Genomic DNA, 27,522 nt, shown 5'->3' with positions numbered 1-27,522 from the left:
TTTATAATGAAAATAAAAATGGCAACCAAATGGTGCATATCAGCACCCCCATAAATGGTGAAATAAATGACCAGATAATCATAATTTGGAGATGCCAGTGTTGGACTGGTCTGTACAAAGTTAAAAATCACATGACACCAGGTTATATTCCAACAGGTTAATTGGAAGCACTAGCTTTTGAAGCGTTGCGCCTTCATCAGGTGGTTGTGGAGTACACAATTATAAGGCACAGAATTTATAGCAAAAGTTTAGTGTGATGTAACTGAAATTATACATTGAAACATACCTTGATTGTTTATTAGGTCTCTCATCTATTAGAATGTTAGTTTCACTTCTTTCATATGTACAAAGGAACCTCGATTATCCTAATACCAATTATCCGAAAATCGGATTATCTGAAGGAGATCTCTAGGTCCTGATAGAAACATTAATTAAAGAGGTGTTTCCAACAGTGATCGCATCTTTTGTTTACAGTGATTAAACAGGCACTGTCTCCAAATGACTGACCTCCCACCCTCTCTCTCCCCACACTTTCCCTGGAGTTCTACCAAGGGGTGTACCCGAAACCCCCCTTCCCCAGATAATCTTACCAACATTGTCCTTTATAGGGCAAATATGCAACCTGTCAAAAAGTTGCAATAAAAACGTGTGTGTGTGTGTGTGTGTGTGTGTGTGTGTAGCTGTCTTGTTGGTGTACCATCTGGCCTCCCCTGAGAGGAGATGGGAGCGGACGGTGGGGGGCCAGTGTTGGATGAGGATGGGGTGGGGGGAGGGCGGAGTTGGATGGGGCTGGGGATGGGGTTGGACGGGTCTGGGGGGTAGGGGTGGTGTTGGACAGGGCTGGGGGACGGGGTCTCGCACACTGTGTCCTGCTGCAGTCTCCTGAACATGGAGCAGACTTTAAAAACTCAGAGCCCCAGAGGAAAGACATTTAATTGATTAACCGAATAATCGATTATCTGAACAAAATAGTGCCCGCCCACCTCATTCGGATAATCAAGGTTCCCCTGTAAATCACAAACCTTTTTTTTAGAAGTTAAGTTCTCAGGTTAACTAACAATTGGTGTCAGGCCAGATAAGATGTTGAAAGTGTTAGCACCCTGTGTTCTGTTGTCTGTGCCATAACGTTTAGACTGATTCAGATCTAAAAATAAGTTAACAGAGTCTTACATGGATTTATACAGTTTTTGAGCAAAGTACAAAAGTACAATGTAACTCTGCAAGTACAGATTCACCCCACAAACGTATACGTGTGTGTGTGTTGGGAGTTGTGGGGGCGGGGGGGGCGGGTGGAGGTTGGCGGTGGCGGTGGGGTGTTGTGTTGTGAGAGTCTGTGAGAGAGAGTGTATATGTGTGTGAGTATAAAGTGGTCTAAGTCTTTGACAGGATGCATGTGTGAGTGTGGTCTTACAATTGTGTCCTCCACAACCACTTGATGAAAGAGCAGCACTCCGAAAGCTAGTGCTTCCAATTAAACATAACCTGGACTATAACCTGGTGTCGTGTGATTTTTAACTTTGTACAGATAATCATATTTACTGATGTTTGAGGGACATTGTCCATGGAATTAGGAGAAATCCCTTGCTTTTCATTATACTATCCCATGAGAATTTAAATGTACACCTGAAAGGGCATATGTCTTTGCAGGAATAGGTCAAGAATACAGCACACTTTCAGTGCTGTACTGTTAAGAACTGGAGCTGCTGTCATTAGACAGTTTACATAATTAATTTGTACTTTGGAATCAGAGGTATAATGGTAAACTGACAGATGATACCAGGTGTAGTTAATACTGTGAAAGACTGTGACAAAATATGAATGCATTAGAAAATTTGCAGAAAGAGCATTGGCCAATTCATTTCAATACTGATTAGTGTGAGATGTTGCCGTTTGATAGGAAGAACAGAAATAATAAAAGAAAAACACCTATTCGTTGGAAATAATGTAAATGACTTAGGAGCTGCAAGAAGAGAGGTTTATGGGTATGTGCATTCACAAATCATTAAAAGTATCAGCACAGATTAACAAATAAAAATATCAAAGCAAAAACACATTTCTAGAGGCATAGAATGTAAAAACTGAGGTTATTCTAAATTTCAGTAGGATCTAAGATTATACTTGGATTATTGTGCACATTTCTAATCTCCATTTCTACACTGCTAAGTTAGCAACTGAGGAATAGAAAAGAGAGCAGAGGCCAATCACTAGTTTAGTTTGAGTCCCGTTCAGCAGAATCAGATCAATTCGGGTCACAGTTCCTCCTCCTGTGACCAGTGGTATGCCATAAGGATCAGTGTTGGGTCCAGTGCTTTTTGTTATTTCTCTAAATGATTTGGATGTGGACGTAGGAGGTAGAGCTAGTAAGTTTGCAGATGACACCAAAATTGGAGGTGTAGTGGACAGCGAAGAAGGTTACCTCAGAATACAGTTGGATCTTGATCAGATGGGTCAATGCGTTGAGGAGTGGCAGCAGGAGTTTAATTTAGATCAGTATGAGATGCTGCATTTTGGAAAGGCAAATTAGGACTTATACACTTAAAGGTACGGTCCTGAACAGAGGCCTCGGGGTGCAGTTTCATAGTTCTTTGAAAGTGGAGTTGCAGGTAGATAGGATAGTGAAGAAGTTTGGTACGCTTTTCTTTATTGGTCAGAGCATTGAGCATAGGAGTTGGGAGGTCATGGACAGGACATTGATTTGGCCACTTTTGAAATATCGTGTGCAGTTCTGATCTCCCTGCTATAGGACGGATCTTGTGAAACTTAAAATGGTTCAGAAAAGATTTACAAGGATGTTGCCAGGGTTCAGGGGTTTGAGGCTGAATAGGCTGGGGCTCTTTTCCCTGGAGTGTCGGAGGCTGGAGGGTGATCTTGTACAGGTTTATAAAATCATGAGGGGCATGGATAGGATAAATAGACAAGGTCTTTTCCCTGAGATAGGGGAGTCCAGAACTAGAGAGCATAGGTTTAGGGCGAGAGGGGAAAGATGTAAAAGGAATAGGAAGGGTTTGGAGGAATATGGGCCGGGTGCTGGCAGGTGGGACTAGATTTTTTCATGCAGAATTTTTTCATGTACAATTTATTCATGCAGAGGGTGGTGTGTGTATGGAATGAGCTGCCAGAGGAAGTGGTGAAAACTGGTACAGTTACATCATTTACAAGGCATCCGGATGGGTATATGAATAGGAAGTGTTTAGAGGGATATGAGCCAAATGCTGACAAATGGGACTAGATTGGGTTAGGATATCTGGTTGGCATGGACGAGTTGGACCGAAGGGTCTGTTTCCAATCTATATGTCTCTATGACTCTATCTGAAGAATCAGGTTTTTGGCCCAAAAGTTTAAAATTATGGTTCAAAATAATACTGAAAAAACGTAACTTTTGCAAAACCACCTCAACTATTGTTGAACGTTGCAATTTAGTTTCTGGGTTTAAATGCCAGTCTAACTGCCTACCTATTTGTAGCATCCTACTTGGAAAAACCTTCTGGAACAAATATGACCTGAAAAAGCAAATACTTAAGCTATTGTTGTGAGGCCAGACGGTTAAATTCCACTCAAGCACTGTGGATTCTTGCTACTGTCGGTTCCACATATTTCAAAATTTCAAGCAGCTGCATCCTCAATGCCAGACCTAGCTTTCCTCAGCAAGGTTAACCTCAGGTCTTCCAATATTGTGTTGGTTCAGAGTTAATAAAAGGCATTAGGGTGTTTGCTTCATGCTAACTGCTGTATAGGTTATTTAGGCCCAGTTATCAATGCCTCCAGCTAGCATTATTAAACTGCTATCTGGCATGCTTTGCAAGGCAGATCCTAGATCATTGTAATGTATTTCATTATAAATGTGTTATAGAGTCATAGAGATGTACAGCATGGAAACACACCCTTTGATCCAACCCGTCTATGCCAACCAGATATCCCAACCCAATCTAGTCCCACCTGCCAGCACCCAGCCCATATTCCTCCAAACCCTTCCTATTCATATACCCATCCAAATACCAGCCTCCACCACTTCCTTTTGCAGCTCATTCCATACACGTACCACCCGCTGTGTGAAAACGTTGCCCCTCAGGTCTCTCTTATACCTTGCCCCTCTCACCCTAAACCTATGCCCTCTCGTTCTGGACTCTCCCATCCCAGGGAAAAGACTTTGTCTATTAATCGTATCGATGCCCCTAATAATTTTGTATACCTCTATAAGGTTACTCCTCAGCCTCTGACGCTCCAGGGAAAACAGCCCCAGCCTGTTAAGCCTCTCCCTATAGCTCAAATCCTCCAATCCTGGTAAATCTTTTTGAACCCCTTCAAGTTTCACAACATCTTTCCGATAGGAAGGAGACCAGAATTGCCCGCAATATTCCAACAGTGGCCTAACCAATGTCCTGTACAGCTGCAACATGACCTCCCAACTCCTGTACTTAAATACTCTGACCAATAAAGGAAAGCATACCGAACGCCTTCTTCACTATCCTATCTATCTGCACTCCAAGATCTCTTTGTTCAGCAACACTCCCTAGGACCTTACCATTAAGTGTATAAGTCCTGCTAAGAGTTGCTTTACCAAAATACAGCACCTTGCATTTATCTAAATTAAACTCCATCTGCCACTTCTTAGCCTATTGGCCCATCTGATCAAGATCCTGTTATAATCTGAGATAACCTTCTTCGTTGTCCACTACACCTCCAATTTTGGTGTCATCTGCAAACTTACTAAGTGTACCTCTTATGCTCGCATCCAAATATTTAGGTAAATGTCTAAAAGTAGAGGACCCAGCACCGATCCTTGTGGCACTCCAGTGGTCACAGGCCTCCAGTCTGAAAAACAACCCTCCACCACCCCCCTCTATCTTTTACCTTTGAGCCAGTCAGTATCCAAATGGCTAGTTCTCCCTGTACTCCATGAGATCTAACCTTGCTCACCAGTCTCCCATGGGGGAACCTTGTCAAATGCCTTACTGAAGTCCATATACATCACATCTACCGCTCTGCCCTCATCAATCCTCTTTGTAACTTCTTCAAAAGCTCAATCGAGTTTGTGGGATAAATATATGATACCATGTTAGAATGTTTTGCTCTAATATGCTAAATGTTTTGCTACTTTGCAAATATATTTAGAGCAGAGTGGTAATATTTGTTGAACATCCCATTTTATTTTTGATATTTTATGCATGAATACTCATAATGAACATTGCATTTTATTTATAATTGAACACTTAGGCAGATCGTTACCAAATGTTGATAGAGGAGCTAAAGGAAAGCAAGATTCAGTTGCACCTCTTCCTTTTATATTATAATGAGAAGTTTATAGAAAACTTTACCAATGATCTACAAGCAAGCAATAAAGCTGTAAGTAGTCAGAAAGCAACACAAGCTGCAGCGGAAGAAGAAGTGAGAGTTAAGAAAAAGGAGTTGGGCAAACTCAGCAGAGAGCTGCAGCAAATCGAGAAGGAGATAAAGTAGGTTTACTGTTTGTTCTACCTTCCTGCAAAGAGAATATACTTTTAAATGTTGAGTTCCAAATCATATTACTGCTTAGATTTACAGAGAAAATAATTCTCATAATAAATCTCTTTTTTTGTATGATAGCTAATTATCTGACATTAGAATGTGGTTTCTACAAATGTTATTGGATTTACTTTCGATAGGTCACTCACTCCAGTTGAGATTCTTTATTTGTGGTTTTGTAACAGTTGCTGCCGTTAGAAGGAAAATCAAAGAGTGAGGAAATAGGGAATCTATCATCTCTGTCTCCAAACCTGACCTCTATATCCAGTCTTCATCTATTCCCCAAGCCACTATTCATTAGCCTTACTTTTGCCATTTCAAAATTCTTGAGTCTTCCCTCCTGACCTACTAACCATCTGTTCTCAACTTTTGTGGAACTCCAAGTTTTTTATTAATCATCCAAAGAGATTGAGAAATCCCTGACATAGAGATGGAGAAGTTGGATAAAGTGATGTGTTCTAAAAAAAATATTTTTTCCATCTGTTGCCATGAAGTGCTTATCTTTATATACCTTGTTTTCAAGTTGCAAATGGTTTAGTGTATTAGGTACCATGGACACTAGCTAATTACAGGGTGCAGCTCCTATCTATTTCAGTGCAAATTGTTTGAGACTGTCAATAAATGTTAATATTTTTGGGATGTCATTTTGTACAGGTTTCACCATAAATTTGCATGTCAGTTCTGATCCTTTTGAAGGTGATTTTCTACAGTCCATGATAACTACAGAAGTTTCAAATTAGAAATGTTATTAATTACATGGTCATGATAATTTAGTTTGAATGTTCTCAATTACAGCAAAACATTTTGTGACAAGTTTTTTAAAAAAATTCTCCTTTTCCATTCTTCAAAAATTCTATCATGTTTGGCAGCAGTTAGTTGTGGGGAGTGGGGAAATGGATTATCTGGGATACATCAGTGTGAACACAGCAGAGAGCCATGTGTGTTAAGGAAACTGTGGTCACCATTTTTAAGAAATGGAAAATAAAGCTAAGCTGCTTAAACTGTTCCATCATTGGTACTGAGATACATGCATTTGTGAGAAATTACTTTTGGAACTGTCAAGGAAAATGTGCTGCTGTTGTAGAGGAAATAGTGATGAACAAACAAAGCCCAGCTGAGGAATTTGTTTTTTTATTATTATATTGAGGAGGATCTTCTGACAATCCATCTGATGGTCCAGAGGAGGTCGGAGGGACACAGTGATGATCTGTAGAGGAAGGAAGGTGTTCCCCAATTCATTTGGTTAACCCCTTTCTCCCCAGGATTCCACTACCTGCAATGACAGAGTGCCAGTGACGCTGTGATTGTGGCAGATCCAGACAGATGGTGCTAGATACTCATGCTCTGGTCCAAAATGACCCAGTATCTCCTAGCCCTTTAATAGTTTTTATTTGCAGCCACCAGGATAGATATTGCCCTTTACCTTTGGTCATCTCAGTTGTTGCAAAGATCATCTGCAGAATTGGGTGATGTCTTGTGGCCAGCGACTCATCACACCATATAAGGTGTGTCACAAATGGCCAATTCTGAAGTGTGGGAAAATATATTCATTTTGGGGAAGATAGGCCAGTGCAGCCACAGAGGACATTGCATTTTGTTTCTATTGACAAATTGCCTAAGTCCACACAGTCATTACTAGTCCTGATGTTGCCATCAAGGCATCAACAGAGCATGAAAGTGGATTCCTGAACAGAGAAATCTTCCACTCACGAAGTATCTTGCTGATGTATACCCACAGGGAGCACTTCATTTGCACTTCATTCCCAGGCAGCTTCCATGATTTCTTCTTTCTTTGGCTAACATCCAATCTCCAAGGGTATCTTTATCTTTAAATGTTATTCCTAAGCAGGTAGCTTCTGTCATTTGTCCAGCACCCAGGAGGGTAGAGAGATGGGCTCCAATCAAATCCACATACTAATACAAACCTGCAGTCTGAAACCATTGGTGTCATGAAGATGCCTTTCTGTTGCAATGACCAGTTTGGTGGTGCACTCCACTTTAAAACAACAGAGGAGACTTGCGTAGTGTTATTAATAGACAATAGGTGCAGGAGTAGGCCATTCTACCCTTTGAGCCTGCACCATCATTCATTATGATCATGGCTTATCATCTTCAATCAGTATCCTGTTCCTGTCTTATCTCCAGAACCCTTGATTCCACTATCCTTGAGAGCTCTATCCAACTCTTTCTTAAACGAATCCAGAGACTGGGCCTTCACTGCCTTCTGGGGCAGAGCATTCCACACACCCACCACTCTCTGGGTGAAGAAGTTTCTCCTCATCTCTGTCCTAAATGGCCTACCCCTTATTTTTAAGCTGTGTCCTCTGGTTTGGGACTCACCCATCAGCGGAAACATGTTTCCTGCCTCCAGAGTGTCCGATCCTTTAATAATCTTATACGTTCACTGTTTTGCACAACATAAATATATATAAAGAGCTGTTCAACTAAATGATGTGAAGGAGCTGAAACCTGAAATAGCACTCTTTCTTGAGGAGGACTAGAAGGTGGAGGGACATTCTTCAGAGGGATCCAGCACTCATGTATTGTGGGAATACCGTAATGTGAATGGTACTAACTTCAGAGGAAGGATCACTAGACTGTAAACGTTAACTCTGATTTCTTTCCACTGATGTAGCCAGACCTGCTGAGCCTTCCTAGCAATTTCTGTTTTGTTTCGGATTGGCAGCATCTGCAGTTCTTTCGGTTTTTATATAGTCATGGAAACCCCCTGCACATTGCTATATACTGACTCCACCCACCTCTCAGCTGGTGAATCAGTGTCCAATGTGTTGAACACTTCTTGGAGCACTGAGAATAGCAAGGATGCAGAATGTACTCAGATGAGGGATTTCAATGTCCACCATAAAGAGTGACTCAGCAAGAATACTACTGATCGATTTGGTCAAGTTCTAAATGATATTGATGCTATACTGAGTCTGTGGCAAGTGATGAAAGAACCAACAAGATTGAAAAATATACTTGATTACCAGTCTACTTGTCACAGCTGCATCTGTCTATGACAGTATTGGTAAGAGTGACCACCATACAGTCCTTGTAAAGATGACCTTTGCCTTCAAATTGAGAATACCTTATATTGTGTTTTTTTCTGAACTCGTTCACAGGATGAGGGCATTGCTGGCTAGGCCATCATTTATTGTCCATTCCTAATTGCTCAGAGTGAAGTTACGAGTCAATCACATTGCTTGAGTCTGGAGGCACATGTAGGTCAGATCAGGTGGGATGGCAGGTTACTTTCCTGAAGGGTATTAGTGAACCAGATTTTTTTTTCAAACTATCAACAATGGCTTTATGGTTGCCATTAGATTCTTACTTCCAGAATTTGTATTCAAATTCTACTATCTACCATGGTGGGATTTGAATCTGGTTCCCCACAACATTACCAGAATCTCTGGATTAACAATGTCGTGATATTACTTTGCCTCCTCACTAGCGTGGCACTATTGTGGTGCTAACTGGGACTCCGTTCAACCTGATGGTGCAACTGAAATCTGGACATCTGTGAGGTACCATAAGCAGCAGAATCGTTTTCCTAACACAATCTGGTCTGACATGTCCCCCTCTTTACCATTACCATCAAGCCAGTGGATCACTTACCTGGGAGCTGGGACAACATTGGAACCAGTGAGCGAGGTGCAGGGAAGTGTGTTCTTTAAAAGTTTACTTATTCTGAACCAGCAGAAAAACTAAAGAATGATGTCAGAAGATAGCAGCAAGCTGATTGGCTGATAAGGGAACTCCGCTGAAGAAGTAATTATTTCAACAAGTGCAAAATTATTTAAGGATAAAGTTGGCTGGTAAGAGTAGGACATGTAAGGAAGACTAAGGAAGTTTTAAATCATAGCAGGCAAGGGCAGCTGAGAAAAACGTGTGTCCTGTCACATGTGAAGAGAAATGGGGTCTACTGGCATCCAGAATAACTATATTTGCAGGAAGTACTCCCAAATGCACAAAGGTGAGCTCCTGGTTTTCGTGCTTGAGTTGCAACTGGAGACACTGGCACATCTGTGAGACTAAGACATACATGGGTAATACATTTAAAGAGGTGGTCACACCACAGCTAAAGAGACTGAACAAAAGAAGGGAATGGGTGGCAAAAGAGAAACATGTAGGTAATACAATAATTCCTGTGGTTGTGCTCACACATCAGTTTTCCATACTGGAAGCTAAGGAGTGCACTGTCACCTCAAGGATATGCAGTCAGAGCCAGGCTTCTGATATCTTCGGCATCCTGACTGTATAGGAGAAGAGGAAGAGGAAAGCAGACGGATAATGATAGACGATTCATAAGTATGGGGAATAGACAGGCATTTCTGTGGCTGCAGACGTAATTCCAGGATGGTGTGTTACACCCCTAGCCCCAGGCTCAGGAATGCCACTATGCAGCTAGAGGACACCCTGGAAGGTGTGATATAGGTAAGAGGTTTTGCATCAAGAGTTCAGAAAGCTAGACAGTTGATGAAGAAGCAGGACCTCAAATATTGTAATCTCAGGATTGCTCCTGGTGCCACAGCTAGCAAACACAGAAATAGGAGAATAAAGCACTTGAATGTGTGACTCAATAGTTGATGCAAGAGTCAGGGTTTTAGATTCCTATATCACTGGGAGGGTCTCTGGGAGAGGCTAGATAAACTCTACTTATTTCCTATGGAGTAGAGAAGGCTGAGAGGAGACCAATAGAGGTGTGTATGAGGGACATGGACAGGCTGAATAAAAAGCAATTGTACCCCCTTAGTTGAAAAGTCACTAACAGGAGGCATAATTTTGAAGTGAAATGCAGGAGGTTTGGAACTTTTTCACCTAAAAAGTGGTGGGATTGTGAAGTAATAGTCAAGGCTATGGGCTTGATGCAGGAAAGTGGGACTAATGTAGGTAGTACTTTATTCTTGGCAGTACAGACCCTGGGCTGAAGGGCCTCTTCTGTACTGGATGATATTATGATTTGAGGAGTGCATGCCAGCTAAATATGAGGTGTCAACCTGGTGAAGACACAAAACAATACAACTTGAAAGCCAAATAGCATAAGCATTAAAGTGAGTGACAAAGCTAAGTGATTCTGTATCTAATGGATCAGATCTAATCTCTGCAGGCTTGTTGCATCCAGTCATGAATGATTAAATAACTCAATGGAGGGGGAGCCCAGCGCATCGATGCAAAAGGTAGAACCAAAGCATTTGCAACAGTCTTCAGCCAGAAGTATCTAGTGGATGATCCATTTCAGCCTCTTCCAGAGGCTCCCCACCACTGCCATTCTTCATTTAGTTCAGTTCATTTCATGTGATATCAATAAATGACTGAAGGCACCAGAGACGGAAAGGTTATGGCTCCAGATGACATTCCAGAAATAGTTTTGAAAATGTGCTTCAGAACGTGCTGCATTCCTAGCCAAGCTATTCAGTATAGCTACAACATTAGCATCTGCCTGCCTGTGAAGAATTGCTCAGGTATGTCCTGTACACAAAAACCCAGGACAACGTGCCTCGCCAATTACCACGTCATCAGTCTGCTCTCAATAAAGTGATAGAATGTGTCATCAATAGTGCTATCAAGAAGCATTTGCTTAGCAATAAATCCCTCATTGACACCAGTTTGGATTCCGCCATGGCCACGCAGCTTCTGATCTCAGTACAACCTTGGTTTGAACATAGGCAAAAATTTGAAATCTAGAGGTGAGTTGAAAGTGACTTCCTTTGAAATAAAGGTTGCATTTGACCAAGTGTGGTATTGAGTGCTGGCAAATCTAGAGTTTTTGGGAATCCGGGAAAGTGCTTTGAGCTGATTGTGCCAGGTATGACTTCAAAGGAAGATGGTTGTGGTTGTCGGAAGTCAATAATCTCAGTTCCAGGATATCTGTGCAGGAGATCTTTACGATAGTATCCTTCTCTAGCTGCTTCATCAATGGACCTTCCACTCACCATTCGGTCAGCAGTGGAGATGTTCGCTGATGAATTTACAAATTTTAGCAACACTTACTATTCCCTCAGATACTGAAGCAGTCACTGCCCAAATGTTGCAAGACCTGGATGATGTCCAGGCTTGGGGTGACAAATGACATTCCTGATGAATCTTCTACTCCTGAAATGCTACTTGACCTGCTGTGCTTTTTCAGTGTCACACTTTTCGATTCTGACTCTCCAGCATCTTCAGTATTCAGTTTCTCCTCGTTGCTGAAAACCTTACTGCGAAGCCTCTTCCGAGGATGCCCACGTTGGAGAAGCTCCCCCTCCACCCTCCTCAAGGATCTCAACAATTCTCTGTCCCACTGGTCATCTCCTCTGCCCTGAAGCTCTTCAACCACATCTTGAAGCAGACTCACTACGACAGCCCCATCTCCGTCCTCAGCACTTGCCGATGTAACCAACGTATCTCCCATGGACTTCAGACTACAATCAGACCACTGGAAGTTGAACCTGATTGGGACAACCAATACCTACAGCAAATCCAAAGCCTCCAGAAACGGATCTCCCTATGGATCCATAACTCCATGCAGCAGCCATACATCGCCACCTACTCTCTCTGCAGTCAGCCCTGCCCCACTTTCCCAGCTTTGAAAAGAACCTCTGCTGTTCATAATCCCCTCTAAGTTACCTCCAAACCTGGGAATTCTCAACCACTCCAGACTCTTCCCCTGGTCCTCTCCGGAACTGGTTGGACAACATTATCATTTTGTACCGCTACATCCACCACCAGTGCTGCAAACAATGACATTACTCCCACAGAATCCACTGCCTATGTTACTTCCGTGCCTGCTGCTGAGCACACAGTGGTCACTGTGGACCATACCACCTCCGCGAGTATTACCAAAACCACTGCCTCCGCTGATGCCTCTGAAATCACCATCCACACAAACACTGCCGAAGCCTCCACTAATGGCACCCGGCACGTCATGTCCGACCCTGTGTTGTTGCCACTGCAGCTACTTCCGCCCCTGCTGACGTCACTCACTGGCACACTGCTGATGACTTTGCCGCCGTCATCACCAACAATACTGCCTCCACACATTCTGCTGATAGCACAGCTTCCGTGAACACTGCCAAGGACATCACTTCTGTCTCCGCGGTTGCCGCCAAACACGCTACTTTTTCCCGCCTCCGTGAACGCCACTGCTGACATCACTTACCAGAGCATTGCCTCCAAAGCCGCTGCCTCCAAGGACACCGCTTCAGGGAACGCCACCAAGAGTGCCACTTCCGCCCTTGCTGTTACCATTGAACACAGCACTTCTGCCCCGTGACTGCCATCGTTCATATCACTTCCTCCCATGGTGTCATTTACAATGTCACCAATGATCACATGACCGTTCCAACGCCCAACTCCAGCTCCATACCATGCCCCTGCTCTGCTGGCTGTTCACTATCCCCCTCAATCGCCCTCTCACTGAGGATGAATTATCTGTTCTCAATAAGGGTCTTACCTTCATCTGACTACCTCCCAGGTCAACAAATTCCGTACATGTTGCAATATTGAACTTTTCTTCTGCCATGCATACCTGACAAAGGGGTTATGTCAGAAATGTTGACTCTTTTGCTGCTCGGATGCTGCCTGACCTGCTGTGCTTTTCCAGCACCACAATCCTCGACTCCGACTCTCCAGCATGTACAATCCTCACTTTCTTTGTGAAGTGGCAAGTAACATTCATGTCAAAGAAAATTAAGGTTTTTTTTTAATTGATATATTCTGATTCAGAATATTACACTGTGCTTTTTGAATCAACTTGGTGTAATTGATTCTCTAAATGCTGAACCCCATTTCAGGTTTATCAAATTTATGTTCTGTATGCTGGAAAATAATGTATTGAACACTCCCAGTACCAAATGGATATTACAATTAAGTAATTGTTTTGTACAAACATTTTGTATGTCAATGGCTGTCAAGCTCTGAATACCATACTATAGTGTACAGTGGACTTTGTTCTACTAGTGTAGAACCTATGGTTATTTTCACTGTTAGCCACCATTTGTTATGCTGAAATTAGGCTGCTAACAGCATAAAACATATCACTGCACTTTCTACATATGTTTCTCAACTTTTTACTGAATTAGTTTGCAGGTTTCTAGATCAAGTGTCCTTATTTGAGGATTTATTTTGTTTTCTATCCTTTGATAAGTAAATTCCATAAATTCTAGCACATGATAATCCCAATTTTAAGCTTCTGCCAGGCATCATACAGATGTGGGCTAGGCATATAGCCCATCTGAGGCATGTAATCTCTCCAGAATGGCCTGATGTACATCGACAAACTCACTCATTTGATAAACTAGGAAGTAGTAAATGGCCTGTTTAATAATATCATGCAGTAGGAAATTTTCAGAGGAGAGACTGAAGGAATGGGCCAAACTCCTAAAGGAAGGTGGAGCTCAAGACGGTTTTATGGTTCAGGCTAAGAGATTATAGGTGCAAGGTGCGTAAAGTTTCTTTGCGGTCCAGAGCAGCAGTTCCACAAAGAACTAATCACACAACACCAGGTTATAGTCCAACAGGTTTAATTGGAAGCACACTAGCTTTCGGAGTAACACTCCTTCACATTGGCATCTCTAAATCACAAAGAAATAGTTATTTTCTTTAAGAAAACATAAGTTACCTTTCCAGGCTTCTTCTGAATTCTGCTTCTTTCTGTTGTGTTCCCTTTGCAGACCTCTTGTTAAAATAGCATTGAGTTATAATGATGTGCTTGAGTTGGATCTGCATAGTAAAAGATGCCACTGTATTTTGCTTGGTGCTCTTTACCTGTTCAAACAGCAATTTGACACTTTAGCCCCCGAGGGAAGCAGAATCTGTGTGTGTAAGCCATATGAACACTTTCCACTAGGCAAGGAAAATTTACCCTCACATCATATACTCGTACTATATGAAGACTGTTCATTAAGAATTCATAATTTTTGCGATCTTGTATGTTTGACTAATGTTTAGTTTTCTATACAGACTTCCCTGTATAAGACTTAATCTAGGGTATGGTATAGAGTCCTTCCACTGCACTGACATTGCAAAATCATATGACCAATTAAAATTCATCTTATTTTGTAGATGAAATTGATGAATTAGTAAATTTATTGAATTTTATTGTGAATATATTATCAGAGTTCATGACTTTAATCTGAATGAGAAACGACCCAGCTATATAAAAGCCAAGGAGAACACAAGACATTACACGAAAAAGATGGAAATAGCTAAGAAATCTCTAAAAAGCTGTGAGAAACAATACGGCATCCACCAGCAGGCAGTGAAGGAACTGGAGTTCGAGCTGGAAGATGTGAATAAACTATGGAAAGCATTTGAGGAAAAAGCACAAGCAGAAATCAGCAGCAGAGGTCATGGCATAGAACTGGAGGAAAGCCAGGTAACAAAACCAATTGCTATTTGTTTCACTTTTCTGTTCTTATTTATTTTTTATCATCTTGTGACATCTTCAATTTTGTGTCATTACTTCAACTTTTTCAATCAAACAAAATGATCAAATAAAAATACTTTTGACAGTATTATAGTACTTAGACATTAACCTGCAGGCTCTGATGAATTTTCTGGGGTTAAAGGAAGGTTGGTGATGTGCCTAAAGCAGTGCTTTTGTGCGCCTTCTGCCCAACATGTTGAAAAAATTGAGTGGCTTCTGTAGTATTCTTGGGGTTACATGCAATGAACATAGATATTTCCCAGAGACACCCTTTGCAAAAGGTTTGTGTAGTGATTGTAACAAGGTAAGCCACCTGGACCTCATAGAATTTGAGTTCCCTGATTCGTCCAGATTAGTAGCTCCAGTCAGGGAGCCCTGACTGACAGACAAAATAGGGAGTGTCAGAGACAATGGCATTCTGAAAGCTGATTCCAAATGAGACAGTACTAAAGTAAATACTGTTCATTTGTAAATGCAGGGTGACTTAGTGACAGGATACTGGTGCCTTGGAGTTATTTCAGATGGCACTTATATAGGTGAGTACTTTTCAGGCTCCCAGTCACAATCTTAGCTTGGTCCCTCAGTAAATTCACAAGTTATGTTCAGCAGGCACATCATCCAGCAGCTCAGCTGGTAAATAAGAGGTTGGAATATGGAAACTCCCTGATGCTGGACGTTTTTAGCTTTAGTGCTGACTTTGCAGAGCAAATGGAGTCAACAAGGTGGATGACAGAAGTGTGGTGAAATATTGTCCAGTTGCCCCAATGAGTGCACCTGCAACAACTTTGATAACATTCTGGACAAAGCAATTAGCTTGATTAGTGGTCTATCCACCAGCTTGGTATTCATTCTCTCAACCACCTCTGCACAGTAGCAAGACCGTAAGCCACAGCAGTAACTCGCCAAGCATATACCTAAAAGGGCAACAGCAACAGGCAAATGGGAACATTTGTGAAAGTGTAATTTTGTACACAGGGTACGTTCAAAGAAAGACTTGATTAGGTTTGAACAAAAGTACAGAAGCGGATCCTGTAATTTTTTTAAAGGAGTCATGAATATTGGGAGATAGGGTGAATTGGTTTTATTAAAGATTGTTGTGGATTGTCTCAGCTGATATGGTGCTATTTGTTACAACAGTTGAGAAGTGAGCAGGATTTTTCCAAATAGGTTGTATGGATAGGCCTGAATTCTCCTTACTAAGGCAAAAGACTTGAATTTAAGCTCTTACAGAATATTAACCAGACAGTAAGCAACCTGAAGGAAGCGTGAATGCCTAACTATAATAATGTTGAATTAATACAGTGTGGCACAGGAATGTACTCTCTTGTCTGTACCTGCAAGATATTTTTTACATTCCTTGGAGGAGTACTCTCCAGACTCATAATTTCAATGTTTATACTTCATATAAAATGTTCAGATTTTCTATTCTTGTGAATAACCTCACACTGCCTCTCATTATATTCTATCTGTCGCCTTGTTGCCTACTTAGTTAATGTTTCTACCACTTTGGAGCATATTTGAAACCTCCTGACATTCTCACCTTGTTCTATATCTTTAGCGAACTTAGATACATGATTTTTGGTTTCTTTGTCTAAACTGTTACTGTAGTTTGTAGCACTCCACTAGTCACAGCCTGTCAGCTTGAAAATTCCAATTTACCCTTTGACTTTCTCTTTGTTATTAACCAGTCTTCTATTCATGCTAACATTATTGCTTCCAGCTGCAAACTGCAATGACACAAGTGGGTATTTGGGTTTATAGCTCTGGTTAACTCCCCATGGGTGCAGGGTATCCTTAACTAAAATTGCAAAGCAGTGAGGTTTATACTGACTGGAGAAACAAGAAGTGGTGTGCAGAAATAAAAATAGAAAGCAATGGAAAAACTCAGCAGGACAGCAGCATCTGTAGAGAGATAAACTGAATTAATGCTTCAGGTACTACTTTTATATTCATTCAAAGATGTGTGTTTTGCTGCATTGGCCTGCATTTATGGTCCATCCCTAGTTATCCTCAGAAGGTGGTGGAGAGCTGCCTTTTTGTACCACTGCAGTCCATTTGGTGAAGGGACACACAGTGGTATCAGAGAGGGAATTCCAGAATTTTGACCCAGTGACAATGACGGAACAGCGATATGTTTCCAAGTCAGGATGGTGATTGGTTGGAGGGGAACTTACAGATGGTTTTCCCATGTATCTAATATGTTGTCTTGTCCTTCTAGATAGTTTGGGTTTGGAAGATCCTTTCAAAGGAATCTTTGTGAATTTCTGCAGTACATCTTAGAGGTGGTATGGTACACGTTCCTGCTACTCTGCATCAGTGGTAGAGAGAGTGACTGTTTCAGGAAACAGTCCCAATAAAGTGAATTCCATTATCCTGTATGGTATTCTTGAAACATTGTTTGAGCTGCACTCACCCAGTATTCCATCATACTCCTGACTTGTGCTTGTAAATAATGGACAGGTTTTTGGAAAACAAGAGGTGAGCTACTCACTGCAAGATTGCCATCCTCTGCTCTGCATTTGTAGGCACAATAATTAAATGGTTAATTCAATTCAGTTTCTGGTCAATTGTAACTTTCAGGTTATTGATGATGGGGGATTCAGTGACACTCATGCAACTGAATATCAAGAGTGAAGGTTAGAGTGTTTGGAGATGATCATTGCATGGCATGCCTGTTACTTGTCACTTGTCACTAGATATCATCCAGGTCTTGCTGCATTTGGATATGGACTGCTTCAGTATCTGTGGAGTAGTGGATGGTGTTGAACATTATGCAATCATCAGCAAACACTCCCACTTCTGACATAACAATAGAAGGAATATCGTTGATGGAGCAGCTATAAATGGTTGGGCCTAGGACACTACCCGAAGAACTCCTTCACAGATTACCTAGGCAGAGATGACTGACCACCAATAACCATAACCACCCTTCTTTCTGTTCGGCATGCCTGCAAGTAGGAGAGTGTCCCACCCTAATTCCCACTGTTTCTAATTTTGGCAAATGTCCTTGACACTCAGCACATCGAGCTGAAGACTGCTGCAAATTCTTCAGTCTTGTCTTTTGCACTGATGTTCTGGTCTCCCCTTATCATTTATGGAACTTTCTCCTCCAGTGAGTTGTTTAATTGTCCACCACTATTCACGATTGAATATGGTAGGACTGCAGAGCTTAGATCTGATTTGCGGGTTGTGGAATCCTGCAGCCTAATGTAATACTTGTTGCTTTTGTTATTTAACATGCAAGTAATCTTGTGTTGTGGCTCCACTGGTTAACTTCTTATTATTAAGGTATATCTGGTGCTGCTTTTGGCATGACTTCTTAACAGTCTTCATTAAACCATGTTTGATCCCCTGGTTTGATGGTAATGATAGAGTTGAGAATATGTTGCACCATGAAGTTGAAGATTGTGTTTGAGTTCAGTTCTGCTGCTACTGTTGATATTCCACAGCACCTCAACTGAGTTGCTAGACTTGTTCTGAGCTTATCTCATATAGCACTGTGGTAGTGTTATAAAACGCAATACAGGGTATCCTTAATATTGCCTCCACAATGAGGCAGGATTGACTCTTGCAATATGGCAGACAGACAAGTGAAGTGAGAGATCAAATATGTTTTTCCTTCTTGTTGGTTCCTTCAACACCTGCTTTAGATCCAGTATAACAGCTATATCCTTTAGGATTTGACTAGCTCCGTGACTGGTGGTGCTGCCAAGCCACTCTTGCTGATAGTTATTGAAGTTGCATACCAGTGTACATTTTACACCTTTGCCACACTCAGTGCTTTTTCCCAGTAGTGTTCAACATGGAGGAGTAATGAATCAGCTGGAGGAGGACAGTATGTGTAAAACAGCAGGAGTTTCCTTACCCATATTTAACCTGATGCCCTGAGATAACATGAGGTCCAGAGTCAATATTAAACTCTAATCTGACTGAATACTTCTACTAGATACTGTCCAACTAGTAGAACAGGACATATCTAAGAATAGATGTGCTGTTAGCTGGAACATTTTGAGGTATAATGTTGTGAGTATGATTGTGTCAGACTGTTGCTTGACTAATCTGTGAGACAACTTTTCCAGTTTAGGCTCTGGACTCCAGATGTTTGTAAGGAGGATTTACAGAATTCACAGGATTGAGTTTAGCAATGTTGTTTCTGGTGCAGACGTCAATGCAAAATGGTCTTTTTTTCCCTTTTTCCTGAGATGTTTTAGTGTGAGAACCAACTGAGTAGCTTGCTAGGCCATTTCAGAAGACAGTTAAGAGTCATTGTTGTGGGTTTGGATACACGGGTAGGCCAGACCAGATAAGAATGGCAGATTTCCTTCTTTTAAGGAGATTAGTAAATCAGATGACTTTTTACGACAATGATGATCTCCTGACCGCCGTTAGACTTGTAATTCCAGATCATATTTTTCATTCCAATTCCATAATCTTGCCGTTCAATTTGAACTCTGGTCCACAGAACATCACCTGGTTTTTCTGTATTACTAACCCAGAGACAATGCCACTATGCAGTCACCTCCTTGACATGACTCTTCTTTAGAAGACTACTCTTTTCAGAGTATGGAGATCATCTGGTAGATCCAAGGAAGAAGAGGAAGATAAGGCAGAAGAACAAGGAAATGCAATGCAACGCCAACATCTCACATTGCATCCTAGGCTGCCCTTATTGCAAGGTTTGCTTAGAATCCAACAATGAACAAATCTAGCATTCATGAGAGAGCTGGCACGAACAAATGTCATTAATACAAAGCCACATTTTGATAGTTCAATGTCAGTTAATTTCTGTTCATTCATCGTCATACCACTGAAAAGCCAGCTACGAAGAAGAGGCAAGACACAAAGATACAAAGAATAATAATTATGTGGCTAACAATATAAAACAGAAGTGTAACATTCTAGTAATGTGTAACACATCTTTGAGGATACACTTTTGTGTCGTCAAATGGAGGTAGTGGCATTTTGCATCACCCTTCCTTATGTTACTGAGATGAGCTTAGACTTTGGAACCCATTAACAGTTCACCAAAGATTGCTGCAAATGCACCTAACAGAGGCTGACTCAGCAATCGGATTCACTCCTTTTACATCATTTAACTGCACTTTTCTGCTAGCAATGAGCTGAAGAGCATTTTGCAGTGGATCACTGTGGTGCTGCAGAGCCAAACCTAGGATATCATGCATGCTTCTTTAAGCAGTATTTCTAGTTTCCAAATTACAGTTGAAGATCTCTTATGCATTTCTGGGATGACTTCATTTGATGATGCTTGTAGACAATTGCTCTTTCTGTAGATAAAGCAATTGTTGCATAGGCCAGCAGCTTGAGATTGATGCTTCTAACTTCTGTGAAAGCATGCACAGTGAAACTGAATCACCCGGAATGTCTGTCACGTGAAATTCAAAGTCAGAAGTCACATGACGCCAGATTATGTCCCAACAGGTTTATTTGAAATCACAAGCTTTCAGAGTGCACCCCCTTCGTCGGGTGCAGTACCTGCAATTGATGTCACTGCATCTAATGAAGGGGGTGTGCCTTGAAGCTTTTGCGATTTCAAATAAACCTATTGAACTGTAACCTGGTGTTGAGTGACTCTGACTTTGTCCACAGTCCAACGCTGGCACCTCCACATTATGAAATTCAAGCGAATGTTTCTTGATAAATGCACATGTTTTGTAATAATGAGTAAGATTAGAAAACAGTTATTTTCAGTCCAGTGAGCATTTTGGGGTTTTATTTGTATTTTCTTACCTTTAAGCATGGTTGTACTTGATAAGAAAGAACCTTGTAAACGTTGAAAACAAAATAATTGCCATCCAGAATCCTTGAATTGATAGCGTTAAATGGTAGGAAACAGATTATTCCCTAACATATAATCATCTATTACTGTAAATATATATTTGCTTACTTATTAAGTTTGCTTTTTATCTGATTACATAGATTCAACAATATAAAGAACTGAAGCAATTGGTGAGAAAACAAGTGTCCTCATTGGCCCAAATGTTGGAGAAACTGCGACGTGAGCAAAAGACTGATCGGGACAAGCTGGAACTGAATCAAAGAAATTATAAAGATTTGGAAGTAATCATATAAAACTGGTGTATAAAAGAAATATCGGCTAATTTTAATACTTAAATGCATAAAGTATTCAATGCAGCAAACTAATCACCAAATGACAATAGGAGTTATAGTTCAATAAGATTGATAGGTTTAGTACAAATTTGTCAAAATGTTCTCTTTCATTTATTCTAAATTGTGTTTCACTTCTGCCTCCTAGCTTTCTCCTTTTGAAAAAATTGCCTTAGGTTTTCATTTCCCTTCTGTTGCAATTTTTGTGACTTTGAACTTCTACATAATAGTAGTAGCTATAATAGTAGAAAAACTAAAACAGGCATTTTCTTCTTGATGAGACTTTATTTTCTCTGCCGTACAAAGAGAACAAAAAATAACTTGAAAGAATTTCATGTGCCAATTTAAAATTGCAGCTGACCTAAATTCTGCCCCTTTTTAGTACCCAAACCCTGCGTGCAACAGAAGTTGAGGGGTTACCTGATTTAGGTCTACAAAGTTACTAAAGGTATAGACAGGGGGGATAGCAAGACGTTTTCTTCCCGGAGTGGGGAACTCAATTACTAGGGGTCAGAAATTCAAAGTGAGAGGGGAAAAGTTTAGGAGAGATATGTGTAGAAAGCTCTTTACGCAGAGGGTGGTGGGTGTCTGGAACGCATTGCCAGTAGAGGTGGGCATGATTGTGTCATTTAAGATGTACCTAGAAAGATATAAGAACGGTCAGGTAGCAAAAGGATACAAACTCTTAGACAATAGATGACAGTGTTAGATAGAGGATCTGGATCGGCGCAGGATTGGAGGGCCAAAGGGCAAATTCCTGTGCTGTAATTTTCTTTGTTCTTTGTACCTTAGTCACATGTAGATAGATAAGGGAAGCATGGCAGCTCAGTGGTTAGCACTGCTCCCTCACAGCACCGGGGTCCCAGGTTTGATTCCAGCTTGGGCAACTGTCTGTGTGGAGTTTGCACATTATCCCCGTGTCTGCATGGGTTTCCTCCCACAGTCCAGAGGTGTGCAGGTTAGGTGGCTTGGCCATGCTAAATTGCCCATAGTATCCAGGAATATGTCGACTTGGTGGATTAGCCATGGGCAGTGCAGGGTTACAGGATTAGGGTAGGGGGTAGATTTGGGAGGGATATTCTTCAGAGGGTTGATGTGAACTTGATGGGCTGAATAGCCTGCTTCTATGCTGTAGGGATTCTATCAGTAGTGAAGATGCAACCAACTCCTCTGTCTATACCGCAGGGATAGTTCAGTGCACTATTTGACGCAAATTCAAAACAATGTATAGAAGTAAGACACAAGTTTAGTTTTAAAATGGGCATTGAATTATATAGCTGTGTCCTTGTTCAGTTAATCTCTGAACATGTTTCATTAAAAAAAATCACCAAACTTCCCAAAATGCCTAAGAATCTTCCAGAATGAGGTATGAATCTCTCAAATATTGTTACGCAGAGTCTGGGAGTTATTCGCAATTTAAATTTTCCATCTCTGCCGTAGTGACATCAGTGCTGAGACTTGAGACTGACAAATATGTCAGGAACAAACAGGTCAGAGTTCAGGGGCAGCTTAGGAATCAGGATCGCCTCAGATATGACAAATTAAGAATCAGTGGAAGTGGGGGGGAGCAATCAACCAAATTTAACCAGAAGATTTCCTCTATCAATCTAACCCCTGTAAACTTTGACTCCCTTGTCCATGAGAAGTCAGCGTAAGATCAAGAGATGCAGATAACAAAGGGGATTATGGGAAGTTGAAGAGGCTTGAGGATTGTGAAATTGGAACTCATGCTGAAGGCAGAGGAGGAAACTGGGAAATGGATTTGATGTGAGGATTTTTATCATTGGTGAGCAACTAGAGCTAAGCAAAACATGGATAAATTATATGGAGACTGAGGAATCTAATTCAAAGAACCAAGAAAAGAAGAAGAATCTCAAATTCAGCTATCAGACTGTGATGCTGCACTACAAACGTTGATTCTCCTGCTCCTCGGATGCTGCCTGACCGGCTGTGTTTTTCCAGCACCACTCTGTTCAACAAGTATCCCATCTGGTGTTATGCCTTGTAGATGGTGAACAGGCTTTGGAGAATCAGGACATGAGTTGCACGCCACAGAAAGCCTCAGACTGCTCTTGAAGTTGCAAGATTTGTAAGTCTGCCAGTTCAGTTTTTGGACAATGGTAACGCCCAGGTTGTTGATAATGGGGAATTCAGTATTCATGGTGCCCGTTGAGCGCTGAGGGGAAATGGTTAGATTCTCTCTTTTTGGGAGATAATCTGGCACTTTTGTGACTGGATGTTTTCCAAGACTTGGACATGACACTGGCTGCTTCACTAACTGAGTTGCACTGGTGCTGAATATTTGTTAAATTATCAATGAACATCCCATTTCCGATCTTATGATGAATGGAAGGTCATTACTGAAGGTAGTCTAGGATGATTACCTAAGGATGTCCTGCAGCGATGTCCCAGGATTGGTTCTCAATGACCACAACAGTCTTTGTGCCAGTATGATTTTAACCAATGAAGAATTTCTGTTGACTCCAGTTTACTAGAGCTCCTTGTTGCCACACTTGATCAGATGCTGCTGTGATGACAAGGGCAGTTACTGTCACCTCACCTTTGAAATTTAGCTTGTTTGCATCTATTAAGAGAATAGGATAATTGTGTAAAACAAAGAAAAATATGATAGGTCATGTCGTCTCTTGTCTTGTAATGCTGCATGATTTTATACTGAGGGGTTAGCCTTGACTCAGTGGTAAAAGGCAGTCGCCATAGTCCTACTGGACTGTGTAGGAAAGCTCTCTCATTAGAGAGACAACTGGGGTTGCTTTAACCTGAGGGTCACCACACCACAGGCAAACATGGTAATCGAAGCCAGTGCAGGAATTGAACATATGCTGTTGGGGTCACTCCGCATTTGCAAACCTCACTGGTAGTACTCTTACATCAAGTTATGGGTTCAAGCCACTCTCCAAAAACAGTAGTTTAGAATGGTACTTCAGTGCGTTACTGATGGAGTACTAGACTGTATGAGGCGCAGTATTTCAGTTGATACATTAAACCAAGCTGATCTTTGGTAGGGATGATAACTCATGGTACTATTTAGAGATTGGGGAACATTAAATTCATTGTTAGCTGTGACACCTTGCTGTATACAACCTGATTGTTTCATTTTCTACATTATACAAGTTACACTTCAAAAGTAGTTGGCTCTCAAGTATTTGAAGAGTCCCAAATTTGAAAATGATAAACGATAAATTTGGTTTCTATGTAAACTGTTTACATTGAAAATAAATGGATGTAATTTCAAACTTTAATGCTTGGAAAGCCACTACTACATTGTGTCAGTTCTGTTTGAGATTAGTGAGGGAGAAAAATAATTTTAATTTGGAGAGTAAAAAGTACAATTGACCACAATTTATCACCTTTAAAATTCAGAACTGGTCTCTGAAGCTGTGTAGGACCCAGGAAATGGGTTAGGCAGGGAAGTGGAGCTAGGCGACAAATAGATCAGCCATGATCTTGTTGAATGAGGAAGCAGGCTCGGAGGACCAAATGCCCTATTCCTTACTCTTACTCTTGAGTTCATTTATATAATTAATTTCATTTTGCCAAGCAATTTTTAAAATCAAAATTAATTTAATATTCATGTTAATTACTTTTTAAAAAATATTTTCAGATTCGAATGAAGCACACAGCACTGGAAATAGAAGATTATAACAAAAGAACAGAAAAGCTGCAAGAATATATTGATACCTGCAAGTAAGTCTTCAGCCAGAAGAGATACAACTCTTATATATTTGAGCAGTTGGATATTTTATGATTTTGGTTTATCAAGTTAGCTCAAAGATTTATGGAAATTCTAGTTGATTGATTTATGTAATGTAAATTATAACAGTCCTGATAATTCAGTGCTTTTTTTTTCAGTAAAAAAAATGTTGATCTCCAATAATTTTAATTAGTCAGCATAAAGGAAAGGTGGAATGTTTGGTGCTAAGAAATATCTGAATTATCAGATGCTTTGATTTCAAAGGAATAAACTATATAAGACAGTTATTGACAATAGCCTAAACTGACTCCAAATGAATCTTATAACATAACCTAAAAAAGGGAGAAAAAATAAATTATTCAAGTGTTTACCTGCACACCAGATTGAACCCATGGGATTTACTGAATATATTGCAGTGCACATCAAATTAAAAATGCAACTAAGGAAAATTTGAAAAAGTTTCATTATTTACACTCATTGGTTTTACCCCTGCAGTATTATTTACTAATTATATGTGCTTTATTTAGAATGTAATGATTTCTACTCCTCTACACACTCTGAATAGCGTTATTTAAGTAGTTAAATAGCAGACATGCTTTTCTTTTCTCTTTTGGGACTTTTATTTACAATGTAACATCATGATCATTATTGCATGCACAATGAGATGAGTATTGAGCCAGTATCAAGATCTTTAGTACCAAACGATGCTGTAAGTTATGTATTAGCATTTTGCTTAGCTCTTAAAGACTGTGCACACTACACTTGAGAATACAAGCAGGAAGCAGTTCAGGCATTTGACCCTCCACACATGTTGTGCACTAGATTCAATGAAACTTTGATTTTCATGTACAGGAGGACAGATCCTTCTAAGTGTGCATGGAGCAAATAAACCGCACTTGATATAGTGTTTATCACAAATAGGCCATTGGTCCTTTTAGTTAGTGCTTGCTTTTAAATAATGCATTGCAGTTTTAGTTGCATCTGTATGTCACTCACCTTCCTACAGTTGTTGGTAGAGGAAGGTAGGGATTTTTTTGAAGCTTTTTAAAGTTCTGTGTGACTTCCACACTTGTTTAACCAACATACAACGTATGCTGATTTGCAAGGAGTTACGGGTATCTCGAGGTTTGTTGATATTAGAATAAGACAAAGTCATTGGATGCTTTAGACAGGCCACCATGGCCACACATTGTAAGATCAGTCATCCACTTTTAACTGTTTTCAAAACAGGGCTTCACTTACTGAGCAGAAACAACGTGAAGAAGAATTGATTAATGAAATAGAGAATGCTAAGCTACGTATAATTGAAGTCAGTGAAAAGCTAAATGAGGTGGCTGGTGAGTTGCAGAATGCAGGGATTGATCACCGTGAAGGGCACAGGCAGCAGAAAAAAGCTGAGATCTTTGAGAGTTTGAAGCGCATGTACCCGGATTCAGTGGTATGTATAAATTCATGCGTGAACAATACATAATTATGCTTGAGTATGCATTAGCTGGATGATCTCATATGTTTTGAGTTAGATGTTTTATTTTCCCCTGTTTGAGTAAACAAAATTAGTCATATTTCTTTGATCTTTGGATCAGGATGTGACAAAGCTTTTTTTTCTCTGTAATTCGGATTTCCAGGTTTCATGCTCAGATTGCTTTGTCTTGAAAAGTAAATGTTAGAATTTCACCATAATAAATTAACTTCAATAAATGAAAAAAAACTGTGGGATCTGTGTACTTCTGGCAAGGCCAGCATTTATTGTCCATCACTAAGTGTTCTTGAGAAGGTATTGATGAGCTGCCTTGTGGAACTACTAGATACCAGTATTGCCAGTTATTTCGGAATTTTCTAGGATTTTGACCCAGGGATAATGAAAGAGGGCCAATGTATAATCTTTTCAGAATGTTGCATAACCTGGGGGAGATTTGTGTGGTGTTTTCATGTACTTATTATTCTTGTCTTAGAAATTCTACTCTTCTAACTTTAAATGTATTATGGTGGAGTTGGTAGAGTTGATGATTTTTTAAAAAAGGGCAGCATTGGTTAGCACTGCTGCTTTTCGGCACTGTGTCTTGGGTTCGATTCCATCTCGGCTGGCCGTCTGTGTGCAGTTTGCATGTTCTCCCTTTGTCTGTGTAGTTTTCCTCCAGATGCTGCATGTTTCTGTGACAGTGTAAAGGTGTGTAGGCTACGTGAATTGACCATGCTAAATTGTTTTGCCGTGTCCAGGGAGGTACAGGTGAGCTGGGTTAGCCATGGTAAATGCAGGGTTATGGAGATAGGTTGGGGGTCTGGGCAGGATGCTCTTTGGAGGGTCGGTACAACTCAATCGGCCGAATGGCCTTTTTCTACACTCTAGAGATTCTATGAAAATGTTCTATCAAAGAAGCCTTAGTGAGTTGCTGCGGTGCATCTTATGGACAACAGTATCTGTTGAGTGTCTTTGTAGAACTCTTTTCAGCCTGCATGCTCCATCAGTGACCCCCTTCACAAATTGTATGAACCAAGTCATTTTCATGGTTGTAGTAGATCATGAGTGCTTCAGCAATGCTAGACCTGATTTGGCTATGTTGCTTCCTGTGCCTCAGCCAATCTTAGATCCAGATGGTATTTTTCCTTGGATCCCATCAGCTTTTAACATTCTAACCAATATGTTTTTGTGGGACTTCTTCAAACATTTGCTAAATTCTGTGTAGAATACATCAAATTTGCTACCCTCATTGACCTTCCTTGTTACTTTCTTAAAAATGCAATCAAGTTAGTCCGACATAATCTCTTAAAATAAAAT

At 40.7% G+C, this 27,522-nt stretch overlaps 1 protein-coding gene across 1 annotated transcript in view; it reads left to right on the top strand.

Moving 5' to 3' along the window:
• The window catches only part of LOC140458148 (structural maintenance of chromosomes protein 1B-like), a 146,280-nt gene that overhangs the window by 17,011 nt on the left and 101,747 nt on the right, over nt 1–27,522 (top strand). Inside the window, exons 5-9 of the mRNA XM_072552306.1 lie at nt 5,215–5,453; nt 14,599–14,857; nt 20,846–20,986; nt 24,657–24,739; nt 25,977–26,184. Coding sequence (XP_072408407.1) covers nt 5,215–5,453; nt 14,599–14,857; nt 20,846–20,986; nt 24,657–24,739; nt 25,977–26,184 — 930 coding nt within the window. The remainder of the gene's footprint in view (nt 1–5,214; nt 5,454–14,598; nt 14,858–20,845; nt 20,987–24,656; nt 24,740–25,976; nt 26,185–27,522) is intronic.

The sequence above is a fragment of the Chiloscyllium punctatum genome, chromosome 32, assembly GCF_047496795.1.
Source record: "Chiloscyllium punctatum isolate Juve2018m chromosome 32, sChiPun1.3, whole genome shotgun sequence".
Lineage (NCBI taxonomy): Eukaryota > Metazoa > Chordata > Chondrichthyes > Orectolobiformes > Hemiscylliidae > Chiloscyllium > Chiloscyllium punctatum.
Note: the sequence above shows the minus strand (reverse complement) of the source record. Positions and strands in the feature narration are given on the sequence as shown.